The sequence below is a fragment of the Sarcophilus harrisii genome, chromosome 3, assembly GCF_902635505.1.
Source record: "Sarcophilus harrisii chromosome 3, mSarHar1.11, whole genome shotgun sequence".
NCBI lineage: Eukaryota > Metazoa > Chordata > Mammalia > Dasyuromorphia > Dasyuridae > Sarcophilus > Sarcophilus harrisii.
In genome coordinates, this window is record NC_045428.1 from 80,716,364 (window position 1) to 80,731,844 (window position 15,481).

Genomic DNA, 15,481 nt, shown 5'->3' on the forward strand with positions numbered 1-15,481 from the left:
CAATCAGGTGCAATCCACACTTAAGTCCCAATGCCACTAAAGATATCCTGTAACCCTCATGCAGAAATGGGTACTTATATTGGTGTGAAAAAGGACTGCATAGGAAGAGAAATGTTAGAGGCTCAAGGGAGTATACACTTCATCTAGAAGTACCTGAGGAGGCTATGAGAAACAACAGGACTGTAAACATTCATTATTCTTTTGAGATTTTACTGGCTATCTGTCACCTCAGCAAAAATTTAACAACTTTCGTAAATATCTCCAAAATACAGAGTTCTTTTTTCATTTTTAGTAGTACAGGAAGTAATAATTATGATAACAATTTATTCATTTTGAAAGCTGCTAAAAATTGAAGAATGGAAAGCAGAGAGAGACCTCTCCAATCCTTGGCATTATTCCAAAACTTAGAACAAGGTTTAATGATCACTTATAAGAGACTTAAACAACTATCTTCAACATTTTTTGTTAAATTGTGACCTTAGATAGTCAAGCATTTTAGTTTAGTCTAATAAAGTAAAATTTGTTTTCTAGTTTTCTTATTTTTTAACACTTAAAAGTTTAGATTTCCAAAAGCTATCCTTCCTGCATCAATCAGTTCAGTTAATCCCATATTCTCCTATGTCCTTCATAACCTTTGTTTCTTCAATCAACCCTTCCACTCCAATCCCATCTTCTCCAGGTTTTTGTCCTATCATCTCCTCTCCCAAGTTTCCCTGAATTCTTTATGTTCATCATTTCAAATAAATCAATAAGCATTTGTCAAATGCCTTCTATGTGTCAAGCACTATTCTAAGCACTATAGTTCCAAAAAACAGGTGAAAATATGAATGCCTTCAATAAACTTATGTTCTATTAAGAGGAACAACATGTAGACAGATAAACACAAAACATATACCAAGTAAAATCAAAGTAATTTAGAGGCTACTAGGAGACTCCATAAACTAAAAATCTCTTCCAGGAGGTGATAATAGAATTAATTAGAACAAGAAATTCTAGGAAGAGAAAGTATACATTCCAGCCAGGAATGATAGAATGGTATCATAAAACATGATGATAAACAGGATATCATATTTATGAAAGAGCAAGTTTATTTTGATTCAATTCAAAAGAGCATTATTATGGAAAATAAATTTAAATATTGTTAAGTAAAATATCATTTCTGATATTTAAAATAGTATTATAATAAGTAATATTGGAAAAATTAATATTTCCTTAAGAAGTAATCTCAAATAATTAAAATATTTATCACATAAAGTGTTTATAGAACATAGCTATCTTGTCAATATTTAAACACACACATTACTTGGGAAACAAAAATTATGATGAAATTGATTTGCATAGCCACTAAAACAACCTTGGCCTCCATATGCTACAGTAACAAATACATCTGTAACTCCAGAAAGCAAAGACTAACAAGTGACTTTATGAGTTCTTAAGATTTGTCCTAACTGGAAATATATATCTAAGAAATGAATATTCACCACAAAACTAAAAATTCTGCTCAGATACCAAAAAGAAAGCTCTTTCATAAGAGTTTATAAGATCCAAATAATGGCAAGTTTAATATATTCAATCATTAATGTTCATAATACTAAAGATAATCACAACTGAATTTTAACAAAATTCCTTATGCATAATATACTATGATAAATTCATAGTTGAAGAGAATTGTGAATAACATGACAGATTCTTCAAAGTACAAAGAATAATTTTTTTAAAAACTACCTTGCAATTCTGTAGCAGTCGAATAAGATGTTCAAAGCAATTACTGTTAAGGAAAATAGCCTGTAGAACAGGCCTGTCGGTACAATCTAGCATGGCTGTGATAGTATCTGTTGAAAGAAAAACAAAATTAATTATGTAACAAAAGATTTAAAATATTTTTAGGTATTTACTTAAATTACTCATGTAACAGTCACAAAAACTTCTCAGGTGAAAGTGAAACATATGCTCATAAAGAATGGCAGATTCGGGGCACTTAGCTCAATGGATAGAGCACCAGCATGGAAGTCAGGAGGACCTGAGTTCAAATTTGGCCTCAGATACTTAACAATTTCTAGCTGTGTGACTCCGGACAAATCACTTAACCCCAATTTCCTCAGCTAAAAAAAAAAAAAAAAAAAAGTCAGATTCCATTTGCTTTCCTTTTTGATCTCATTTTTCTTGTGCAACAAGATAGATATGTTGGGAGAGTTCAGTTGGGTTATTCTCTGTGTTCTGCCACCGTGGCTCTATTCCCTGTCAAGATCATTTTTTTTTTTACCCCAATTCTGTCATCTAATGCAATAGTCATTTTTCCCCAGCTTTATTATGTGAAAACTTTATAAGCAAACCATTTATGTAATTTTTTAAGTCACTAACTAAAATGTTGAACAAACAGGACCATGGACAGAACTCACTGGCCTAAAGTTAAGAGATTATCTTTTTAGATTGATATCTATCCATTAATAATATTCTTTGGAATCAACTATTTTGAATTCATGTATCTACTCTATCAACCAGTTCACATCTCTCTATTTTGTTCACAAATATATTATTAAAAATTGCCAAATGCTTTGCAATGTCTATGTATACTAAGGCTCAAGAATTGCCCTGCTTTACCAGCCTTCATTTGCCATTAAAAAAAAAAAAAAGAAATGAGACTAGTTTTGAATGTCTCATTCTTAATGAATTCATATTAATCATAATCATTGCTTCTTTTTCTAATATTCATATAACATCTGATCAATAATCCAGAATATTTTGTCAGAAAATGATACAAAACTAATCAGGATATAAGCAGGCAAGCCACAGGCATTTATTAATGTCTTATTATGTGCCAAAAGCTTTGCTAAGAGGAAATACAGACAAGCCCAAAAAATAATAATAATGTCTATTAGCAAGAAACTCACATTCTATACAGGAAGACAACACTTAAAAAGGAAATGAAGGGGTGGGGAAGTTTCCACACACAAGTATGGTGGCAAAATCCAGAGAGTCAGAAGCATAGCCAGGAGGGAAAAGAAACAGGATTGACCTGTGTCCTTACTCAAAATATGAAGCCCCTAAGAACTCTTTAATGGGAGGAGGACAATATATGGAAGAATTCTTTAAGATAAATAGATAGCTGAGTTCAGAATGCAATTTTCAGAGACATAAACACAACCAGGAAGATCATATTCTTGTAGAAGATTTGGACATTTGTTCATCTCTAGTCATAAAACACATTATCTATCCCCCCAAGATTCCTTAAATAACAGCATATTCTCAAGTTTTTTTGGTGCAACAATGATGATGATGATGATGATGATGATGGTGATGGTGGTGGTAGTGAAGGTAAAAATGTAAGAGCCAGCCTTTATATAGCCCTTTAATATTTGGATAGCTTTTTAAAAATATTTTCTCCTTTGATCTTCACAACAACCCTGGGAAGTAGGTGCCATTATTATCCCATTTTATAAATGTGTAAACTGAAGCACATGTAAGATTTGTCCAAGGTTATACATCTATGAAATATCTGAGGCTAGACTTCAATTCAGTTACTACAGACCACAAGTTCAGTACTTTATCCACTGCACTACCTACCATGTTATTTTCTGGGATAGTCACCTGAACTTTTTTAAGAAAATTTCAGTAGATCTATTCCTTCAAATGCCTCATTTATGTAGAGAGAGAGAAGAAGGTGATGGAGAAAGATAAATTTAGTTCTATAGTTCTGTGATCCTACTGATATGAGTACTTTCTACAGATATGGAAAACAAAGACAAGAATTGGGGAGGAGGGGAAGTGTTCTAAGATGGCCTACTCAGCCATCTCTGGAAATATTTTGGATAAAAATTATACCTTTAGTTAGAAATAAGGTTGAAGCAGTACAAGAGGTTTTAAGAAAATGTGGTCTCTGGTTCACAGATTAAGAAGATATTTCTATCATGAATAATAAAAGCTAACATTTATATAGTATGTATTATGCGCTAGGTACTTTGCAAAGTCCTTGTCAATTATTATCTCATTTGATCCTCACAACAACCCTGTAAAGTAGATGTCATTACTATCCCAATCTTACAGATGAGAAACTGAGTCAAACAAAGAAGAAATGGCTTCATCAATCAGAAAACATTTAAAGTGCCTCCTATGTGCCAGACAGAGTGAGCTAAGTACTAGTTTCTGAGGCCAAATATGAACTCAGGTCTTCCTGAGCTCAAACCCAGTGATTTATCCACTGCACCATCTAGTTTGCCTCCTTACAGAACAAGAGCCCACTTTACTTCAAAACTGCAGTTCTCAGAGTCCTCATTCTTGAATCTTCATTCTCTCTTGTTAGAATCCTTACAAAGTATTAAGTCACTTATCTAATTTAGCATGGTACTTAGCAAGTTCTCTAGCTCACTAATGTATTTAAGTACTCATTGGAGTTCACACTTTTGGGAGATTCACAAGTTAAACCTCCCACAATCCCATTCTCAGAGGAGGAGTCAACCTTTGCGTTCACACCTCTAAAAGAGCATAAAAGGAGGGGCTTCAGTCAGGAGTCAGTAGAACCAAGATTCAGAGAGAGCTGGAGGTTGAAGCTGGCGGAGACAAAAGACTAGCAACAAGAGCTCTGGGGACCAAGCAGAGAGACAGGCCTCTACGAAAGCTAACCAGGCTATTTTGGAAGAGACAATGGATTTGAACTTTTAACAGCTGGCTGCATTTGAGGTAATTATTGCTTTGAACTAAAACTAAGACTGCCTCCAGAAGCTCCCCAAGAAATCTGCTCCCAGAGAACGATTATATTTTAGAAAAGAAGAGAACACTACACTCTCTCACTTTTATATACAATTGGGTGCCAGGATTTATCCATTCCAGCTTCTTGACGTCTCTTGTATGTGTCCCCCTCTCTTTATGACACTGCTACCACAAAGGTTCAGGTGCTCATTGCCTCACACCTAGACTGTTGGAATAACCTGCAAACTGGCTTGCCTGGTCAAGTCTCTCCCCACTCTAACCTGTCCTTCATTCAAAGATCAAAGAGATCTTAAACTCCATTGGACCCCTATTACCTCAAGCATCAAATATAAATTCCTCCCAAGCCTTTAAAGCTCTTCATAAAAACCAGGAAAAAATTATAAGAACTAATGCAAAGTGAAATAAACAGAACCAGGAAAACATTATAAATTAAATATTGTACAATGAAGAGATGTGAATAGTTTAGCTATTATCAGCAATACAATGATCTAAAACAATCCCAAAGGACGCATGATGAAACATGCTATTCACCTCCAGAGAAAGAACTGATATTGTCTGAATACAAATTGAAGCAAATTATTTTTCAATCAATTTTTTTTTTGTTCAAGTCTTCTTGTACAAAATGAATAACAGGGAAATGTTTTACAGGACCACATATATATATATAATCTATATCAGACTGCTTACTATGTCAGGAAGGTGGAGAGGGGAGAGGGCCTGGAAGACAGAATTTGGAACTCAAAACTTTTTTTAAAATGCTGGAAATTGTTTTAGCATGTTATTAAGGAAAAAGAATAAAATTTTGTTTTTTAAAAATGAAGCCCTTCATAAATTGGTTCACTCTTACCTTTACATTCTTATACCATACACCTATTTAACTTGGGTGTGCAGTATTTTATTCTCTCTACTCTTGTCCCTCATCTAAGTGGCCTCCCACCCTCTATCCCACCAAAACAAAACCTAAAATCTAAAAAAAACCCTCTAAATGAAAACAAAAGAATGGAGAGACCACTACCCCGTGACGCTCCAGATCAGGAGCTTGACTTAAGACATTCTACCCTTAGAGAGACCTTTGCCTCATTCCACCTATCCACATGTTTGTCTTCCATCCTTCCACACCATCTGTCCCTTGGCTCCCCATTTGTGTCCACATCGGGGCCCCTCATATGTGCATGTTTCTCCTCTCAACTCTGGCCAGGGCCCTTCTTAGCTTGCCCCATCCTCTCGCATTCTTCTTCCTGCTCTTCTCTCTCTGTCTCTGGCCCCTACACAGAGTGAGACATGACTGAAATAACTGAACAATGAACATAGTTTATAGATTAATACACCGATATCTTAGCCCATGAATATCATTGCTACTCTTTTTCCTGTGAATTATTAGTTTCACTATTATTCTTCTATGTCAAATATGTAGCACTGTGTCCTACTATAGCCGACTTAGCATCAAATTGGGCATTTTATGTCTTTTATTCTCAGAAATAAGTCCTCTTGATGAAAGCATCATCATCAACTGAATACTTGATGTAATCTAATCCAAGGAAAAATCCCATCATTTCTCTGTCTTAAGCCACTAACCAGGAAAACTTCATTTTCTAGGCTCTCCTTTATCTTCTCTTCTTTTCTGTTATGGGCCAGAACTCTGAAACAAGGATACTTACAAGGTGCTAAGTCAGTGGAATTGATAAATACAATGGTTATCTAGTTTAGCATGGTGCTTAATAGTTCTCTAGTTTGGTACATGTACTTAGTACTCAATATAGTTCTATAAGATTCACAACTAGGATAATGTAATTATAAGAGAGCATATAAGCTGGAACAAACTCAGAAAGCCAGAGACAAGATTCAGAAGGGCTAGACACAGACTCAGAAGGGAGGCAGAGCCAGATTCATTCACTTCATTTCATACCATCATGGTGGCAGGTTCTCCTCCTTCACTTCTCCACTGAAACCAAGACTCTGGAAGGCCTCTAAGAAAATGAGCCCAGGCCCCAGGCAAGGAAAATAGATTGTGAAGGAGATAATAAAAAGATTTGGACTTGAACAGAGGGCTGTTCTCGTGGAGATTACTCGATTGAAATGAAGGCTGCTCCAAGACCTCCAGAAAACCACCAAGAATATTACATCTTCTAGTAGAAATAATGATGAAAATACCATTTCTATTCCCCTGTGACCTTTAGTTTGCTTCATAGTACTTCATAATATCTAGAACAGGGTTGGGGAATATCTGGTCCACAGGGCATATAAAACCTGCAAAATCATTTGCTAAGGCAACCACAAGCAATGATAGGCTAAAAGCTAGATATAACCTTCCACTTCTTGAATTCTGTAAGTTGATAAGTTGATTTTGTTTGGCCAGTGAATGATGTTATAAATATCCAAATGGCCTTAGGCAGAAAAAAAGGTTCCTAATTCCTGATCTAAAAGGTTCTTAGGGGGTTCCTTCTTTTGATATTATTATCCCATACGAGGAATAACAATAATAATAGGAATAACCATAATCATTAAATTTTTACATAAATTTCTGCATCAGAATATTTTAAAAGTGACAAATTGGGGCAACTAGGTGGCACAGTGGATAGAGCACCAGCCCTGAAGTCAGGAGGATCTGATTTCAAATCTCCCTTAGACACTTAACACTTCCTAACTATGTGACCCTGTGCAAATCACTTAACCCCAATTGACTCACAAAAATAAAACAAAAGAATAACAGATTAGAACAGAAGGCTTGCCTCCTAACAAAAGACCACAGAATACAAAGATTTTGCTTTACAAAGAAAAAGTTGGCTGTCTGAAATTGAAAGCAGCAGTTAAACAAGGATATACTTCTATTATGCATTCATATTCTAATTTGCAAATTTATATTTATATACAAACTCTCTTTTAGTCTATAAAGTTTCCAGAAAGAAGTGATTTTATGAAGTACTTCTCTTAGTAACAGTACAGCACATTGCCAATAGTATAAATAGCTTGATGATTGTTGAATAAATGAACAAATTCCAGATTTTATATATCCTAACATCTTAGCAAACAGAAAAGCAATATTAATGTGAAATAAGTATTTGGCATTTTAAAACAAGATGTGAGTGGAATGTAAGAAAAATGGAAGTTAGGCCTGCCATAAGTCAACAAGAAAAAACTATAGTTCTTATATATTAGTTGTTTTTTTTAATTTTATATTTTGATATTTATTGTAGTTTTTTTGATTACCAGATAAGGAAGTGGAAGCCCAGAGAGGTGAAAGGAGAGGGAGATCATTTCAGTTGCAAAAGGTCAAAAAGATAAAACATGGAAGTCTGGAGAGATAATCTCAAGTATGTTAAATCCTATGCTCTTTCTACTACAGTCAAAAAAATTTGGATTCCAGGCTTCAAGTGACAATCTCACATTCTCCTGCCTATCTCCATTTTCTTTCCAGTAGAAAAAAGGTAAAACAGAATGCACTGGACTATATTATGTTTAAAGAATCATATTAAATGTGCAGAAGTATTTCATATGTTATCAGTTCAAAAGAATCAGGGACTATGGCATTAACTCATAAAATTATTTTACCTTTTTTCATAACATCAAAATTATTTCCTTCTTTCATGTATACTTTTCTATGTGTAATTAATGAATAAAGAAACTAGTTTTTATTGCATGAAGAGAGTTGAGTTTTTATGGTACTCCCCAGTCAGAGGAAAATTTCTATTTTAATTCATATTTTTTATGCATGAAGAATCCATAAAAAAAATTAATTTTACTTTCAGTTATTCAGTTCAAATGTATAATATATCCAACTTGCTAATACTGTCTATCATGTCACTGAATTTAGAAGAAAAGAAGAAATATACTATGAAAGATATAACAAAATAAAAAGAGAAACTCATTCTAACACTCACTTAACATTTGAATCTGTAGTGAAATGAACCGGTTCTCCCACTGTCTGGATTTCTCATGAGGAGGCAATGCAGAATGGTCCGAGTTCAGCAACTTGAAGTAGTTCTCCAAAATGGTGCTGGTGTCCACTTGACGCTGGTCTGAGCTGCTAATCAAGAGGATGTGTACCACTTCTGTCAGGCACTTAAGAGTTAATTCTGCCTTCTTACTCACTTCCTCAGGATCTCGATCATCCAAGGAATCACAATCTGCCAAAACTCGCAGAAGGACTTCCATAGTAGCTGGTGAAATTGCTTGGAGAGCATTCCTCTGAAACCCACAAGACAAAGATCAAATCTTAATATAAAATTATTTTGCCCTTTATACTTAAAATACTATCTTTTTTTTTCCATTTTTATGAGCTCTACTATTTAAACTCAGGGATTTGTATTTGTCTACTGAATATTGGAATTTTAAATTTCCTTAAGACAATTCCTTACAGGAGCCAAAAGGTTCACATTCATTTCCTCCTACTAGCATTCAGATAAACTTAATTCTGTAAATGGCTTTTGTTTGAAAAGGAAGGCTATAATATTTTCTGAGGCACAAGTAAAAAGTTGTCTAATTTATCAACATCTCTTGGTTCTAATGTTATTCATACCTTTCTATTTGTTTCTATCTGGCTCTTGCAGTCTTTTCTAGTTTCTGATTATTTACTTGAACATTGAATCAAGTTATTGAGCAACTTTGCCTAAGAAAATGGCTCTGATTCACAGCTCCTGAGCTTGCTATATGTGCATTAACCATCATGACCCAACCATCTCCTAGAACCTACTTCCTCCTCCAAGACTTTGTCAAAGCTCCTAGAACCCCCAGCTACCCACTTCTCCAAAGACTGGTGTTAAAGAAATATAAGCAATTTAATTATCACTGAAATCACATGAATAGAAAGTAATTAATATTGTGAACTATGTCCTCAAAAATTACAACTATTTCTTCTATAAAACTGATTCTGCTTTATCATCTGGCAAGGAAGTTAACAACAACTTTGATGCGGAAGTTAAGGCTCCAAGTTCAGTTAAAAAAAAAAACATTTATTAAGCACCTTGTTTATGCAGACACTATGATAACCTTTATACATGTAACATAAGCTCTAGCTTTTTAAATATTTTCCTCACCTGTCCACCAGTTACAATAGCTCCAAAGAGATGTAACAGGCAACATTTGAGGCTCTCCTTGAGATGTTCACTTTCTTGGAAACACTCTACAATAAAATAAAGAAATTGGTTTATATTTAACAATGTACTTCTGTTAATTATATCTCAGTTTTTAAAAGATTATGACAAGGTGAGAATAAACTTTTACTGAATCTTTCTTCAATATATCCTGCTTCCTAACAGTATCAGTAAGGCATTTCTATTGTTATTCTATCAATATTGATAAAAATGACACATGAAATTAATTATAATTTATTAATTTTAAACAACTCTTCAAGTAGATCAAAAAATCAAATATGTACATAGTTAAGACTAAAATTAATTAAAAGATCATTCTTATTTTTCCTTTATGATACCTAATATAAGTTAAGTGCAATTAGTCTCTGAGGATTGTCAAGGTGAACAAACATTAGACTGACAGCTGTTGCTATAAAAATAATCTCAAATTTGCTGCTTCAGCAAAAAACAAACCAAAAAAAACTCCACCAGAAGTGTCTGAAATTTCATAAAGAAAATTAAAGAGAAATATCCATCAGTTCCTCAAGTAGACCAAAACTATACAAAAATACTGGAATAATTCTGCAGAATTCTTGAATAGAGACCAGACTGGGAAAAAACAAGAGCAATCTAGGAAAAAAAATAGGGCCAAACCAGGGTCCAACTGTCCCAGCAGCTTAATATTAAGTTCCCAAGAAGCCCTAAGGGAGACTCAATAAGAACCCAGGCAGTATAGTATGCTACACTCCCATCTAGCACCCAGGGAGTCCATGCCCAAAACACAGCAAAAGAAAAGAACATACCTTACACCAAACAGTGTTGCAACAAAGGACAGAGCCAATTCCATGTTTTAAACTGTGAAAAGTAAAGACAGAAAGTGCCAACAACAAAATTTGAGCCACCAGGAATCTGAGTGAAACCCCAAAAATTTATGAAGAAGGCTGTCACCACATGCAAGACTAAGGAGAGCCTGCCCATACCATCAAGTGTAGGCACAGGAGCAGAATCTAAGCCAGGTACAAAATCCAAATCCTTTAACTGAGGCAAGGTGAGAGTGAACAAAAGAAAACTCCAAACACAATCAAGAAATTCCTTGGATTGAGAGAATTTCTAATAATTATTCCAAAAGAAGAGAGCAAATCACCAAATAGATCCTTGTCCACAAAGACAGAAGTGAAAATAGAAGAAATGAAACAAGGCATACAAAGGAAAATTCTGAAAAGATGGTGAAGTAGGTTAGAAAATTCCAAGCTCCCCAGATTTCCTCCACAAACAGGACAAAATAGTGCCTCCAGATGAAAGTAGAGAGGCAAAAACAAAGAGTTGGGAGAGAGCAGTGGTCCTTAGGACAGCTGGGAAGATTTGAGGCTAGACCCCAAGGAAAGAGGTTTGACCTGAGTGTAGTACAAACACTTCCAGGCGATCTTGACTGAGATAATAAATGACAAACTTCGGAGAAGCTGGCTTGGGAGGTAGCTTCAATCTTAGCCACAGCCATAAGAATTCTCACCTCAAGGGCAGAGTCCTGGGTCAGACATCCAATTAAGGGAAGACTGAAGGAACCTCTGCTGCTGAGAGATGCCAGGCCCAACAACAAATGAGGGAAAGAACTAGGGCACACCCAGTGAGTGCAGAAGCAGCGAGGCTGGCATGCTGCTGGCTGTGGGCACTTAGAGGAGAGCTGAGTTCTTATTTTGGTTCCAGGCCAGAGAGAAAAAGGTTACAGCTACTGGATGGTCCTCAGGAACCTAACTATGATTTGGAGAAAAGGAGCAAGAAGCTCAGCTCAGGACAAAGTTCGAAAAATAACAAGATGGAACTGAGGCCAGAGGCACCATTCCCCACACCCCAAAACTAAAGTTGATGAAAACAACAAGCTATTAAAAATAAAAAATAAAAATGAGCAAGCAAAGGAGAAGAATCCAACTACAGATAGATATTATGGGAATAGAGAAGACCGAGTTTCATTTGCAGAGGAGGATAATTGAACAATTTAAAAAACCCACCTCTTCCACTCCAAACAGTAACATTAAATAGTCACCTGCCCAAAAAGAGTTCTTGGAAAAACTTTAAAAAGAGTTTAAAAATCAAATAAGAGAGACTGAGGAATAATTAGGGAAAAAAAAAGGAACAATCTAAGAAAACCAAGAAAATTATGAAAACAAAGTCAACCAACGGGAAAAGGAAATCCAGAATCTTAAGGAAGAAAACAAATCCTTGAAAAGTAAAAATGGACAAGGGAAAGACAGTAAAGTTATGAGACAAAGAAATAATGAAACAAGATATAAGAACTGAAAAAAGAGGAGAATGTGAAAATTTAATAAGAAAAACAACTGATCTAGAAAACAGATAAAAAAGAGAAAACATAAGACTATTCTATCTGAAAGCTACAGCCAAAAAAAGAATCTTGACACAGTAGAAAAGAATAATTAAAATATTATAAGGAGCAAGGAAAAAAAATTCAAATACTGCAAAGCCACAATTAGAAATACACAAGAACTAACATCTGCTACACTAAAAGACTGCAGGTCTTGGAACAGTTTATATCAAAGAGCAAAAGAAATGGAGTTGTGACCAAAAATACTTACCCAGCAAAGTTAAGTATAATCCTAAATGGGATACAGGGAAGGGGAGAAGGACATTTAATAGACTGACAGCCTTTCAAGATTTTATTGCAAAAAAGCCAAAATTTATAAAAAAAAATTTTTTTAAGTCCTAACACCCAGGGGAAATATAAGATAAACTTCAAAGACCAATAATAAGGGATTCAATAAAGTCAGTTTATTACTTTTTATACATGGAAATGTAAACCATATACTTAAGATTGTCTTAGTTATTGGGTAGTTTGAAAGAAAGATTGGGAGAAAGCTGAGTATGATGTGGTGATTCTAAAAAGCAAAACTATATAAGAAACGGTTTAAAAAAAAAAAAGCAAACAATTAGCTCATATAAGTGAGGCATGAAAGAACTGATCCAGAGGAATTAGGTGGGGGAGGAAAGGCTGATAGTGCTGGAACCCTACTCTTATCAGATTTGGGTTAAAGAGAAAACATATACATCTAAGAGGAGGAAGGAACAGAATGGGGCAGAGTATAGAAAGGTGCAAAGATTAGGATTTAGGAAAGCAAGGAAGAAGAAAAGTGAGGGACTCTTAGAGGAGTAGGTAGAACAAAGAAAAGGAGGGTAAGGGGAAAGGATAAAGGAGAGATTCTTTAAGAAAGTATGGAATAGGGAGGTAGTAAACTACAGAAGGGACAGGGTAAAAAGAGAGGCTGAGAAGGACAAATGTGAGAAAAAAAGGATGACAGGAAATACACAAACAATAATAACTTAGAATAATTCACCCATTAAATGGAAATGGATAGCAGAGTAGATTAAAAATCAAAATCCAACAACATGCAGCTTAAAAGAAACACATTTAAAAATAAGAAATACACACAGAATTAAAATAAAGGACCGGCATTCTGGAGAGCAATTTGGAACTATGCTCAAAGGATTATAAACATCCTTTGATTCAGCAGAGGCACTAGTAGGTCTATATCTCAAAGAGATCATAAAAGAGAGAAAAGGACCCACATGTGCAGAAGTGTTTGTAGCAGCCCTTTTTTGGGATGGCAAGGAATTGAAAATTGAGTTGATGATCATCAATTGAGAAATGGCAGAATAACTTATGGTATATGAATGAAGTTAAACATTATTGTTCTATAAAAAAGGATAAGCAGGCTAGTTTCGGGAAATCTTAAAAAGACCACGAACTGATGCTGAATGAAGTGAGCAAAACCAGGAGAGCACTGTGCACAGTAACAGCAAGCTACTATGACTAGTGATCCAAGACAATTCCAGTTGACTTGAGATGAAAAATATCATCTGCATCCAGAAAGAAAACTATGAAGACTGAATGTAGATCAAAAAATACTATTTTCACTTTTCTTTTTACTTTTCCTTTTTCATAGTTTTTCCCTTTTAGTCTGGCTTTTCTTTCATGATTAATATAGAAATACGTTTAAAATGATTGTGTGTCTGTGTGTGTATAAAAATTTATAGCAGATTGTTGCTGTCAAGGAGGGTAAGGAAAAGGAGGGAAGGAGAAAAATACAGAACACAATCTTATAAAAATGAATGTTAGAAATTATCTTTACATGTAATTGGAAGAACAAAATACTACTGTGAAAATAAAATAAAGGGCTGGAATAGAATGTATTATGCCTTAGTCAATGCAAAAGAAGCTAGGGTAGCAATCATGATATCAAAGTTAAAACAAATAGATTTAATTAAAAGAGATAAACAGGGAAACTACATTATGATAAAAGGTACCACAAATAAAAAAGCATGATCAATACTAAATTTATGCACCAAATATCACAGCATCTATGTTTTTATTTATTTATTTTTTGGTAATCTCATTTAAAAAAATTTTCTCAATAGTATATTATTTTTCCAAGTAGATGTAAAGATAGTTCTCAACATCCATTTCCACAAGAGTTCATGTTCCAAATTTTTTCTCTTTCCATCCCTCAAATCCAAGAAAACAAGCAATCTGATATAGGCTAAACATGCGCAATTCTTCTAAATGTAATTTCATATTTATCATGTTTTTAAGGAAAAATCAGACCAAAAGAAAAAAAAAACCCACGAGAAAGAAAAAGCAAATAAACAAAGAAAAGTAAAATACTATGCTTCAATTAACATTTTGTCTTCATAATTCTCTCTCTGAATACAGATAACATTTTGCATCACAAGTCTGTTGGAATTGCCCTGGATCACCTCATTATTGAGAAAAACTAAGTCTACCATGAGTGATGTTCATATAATTTTGCTGTTACTGTGCACAATGTTCTCCTGGTTCTGCTCACTTCACTTAGCATCAGTTCATAAGTCTTTTCAGGCTTTTCTAAAATCAGCCTGCTCATCATTTCTTATAGAACAATAATATTAAATTTCATTCCTATACCATAACTTATTCAACTATTACCCAACTGATGGGCATCCACTCAATTTCTAATTCCTTGCCCCTACAAAAAGATCTACTACAAACATTTTTGCACATGTAGGTCCTTTTCCCTCATCTATAATCTCTTTGGGATAAAGACCCAAGCATCTACATTTTTAAAAGTTAAATGAATTGCGGGTAGAAATAATAGCACTATAACAGTAGAGGACTTTAATTTTCTCCTAAGAACTAAACTAATCTTTCCTTTTTTAAAATATAAAATATCTGGGATTATACCTACCAAAATAAACCCAGGATTTACATGAACAAACCAAAAAAAAAAGCATACAAACAAAATCAGATTTAAATAAATGGAGTAATATTAATTGTTCAAGGCTAGAAAGGAACAATATAATAAAAATGACAATTTTACCAAAAACAATCTATATATTTTAACACCATCCCAATTAAATTGCTAAAAATATGATTTTATAGAGCTAGAAATAAATAATAAAATTCATTTGGAAGAACAAAAGATCAAGCACATCAAAAGAACTAATAGGGAAAAAAAATGGAAATGAAATAGGTTTAGCAGTACCATATCTCAAACTATATTATAAGGCAGTAATTATCAAAATCATCTGGTACTATCTAAGAAAAAGAAAGGTAGATCAGTGGAACAAAGTAGACATACAATTTACAGCAGCAAATGAATATAATTCGACAAGTGTTAAGACTTAAGTTTTTGGGAAAATAATTCATTATTTAATTTTTT

At 34.2% G+C, this 15,481-nt stretch overlaps 1 protein-coding gene across 5 annotated transcripts in view; it reads right to left on the reverse strand.

The window, feature by feature from the left end:
• NBEAL1 (neurobeachin like 1) overlaps positions 1-15,481 on the reverse strand; it is a 188,210-nt gene that overhangs the window by 120,495 nt on the left and 52,234 nt on the right. For all 5 annotated transcript variants that reach the window (XM_031958300.1, XM_031958299.1, XM_031958298.1 and 2 more), the window contains exons 8-10: positions 9,741-9,826; positions 8,586-8,892; positions 1,726-1,832 (exon numbers count right to left, since the gene is read on the reverse strand). In XM_031958300.1, coding sequence (XP_031814160.1) covers positions 1,726-1,832; positions 8,586-8,892; positions 9,741-9,826 — 500 coding nt within the window. The remainder of the gene's footprint in view (positions 1-1,725; positions 1,833-8,585; positions 8,893-9,740; positions 9,827-15,481) is intronic.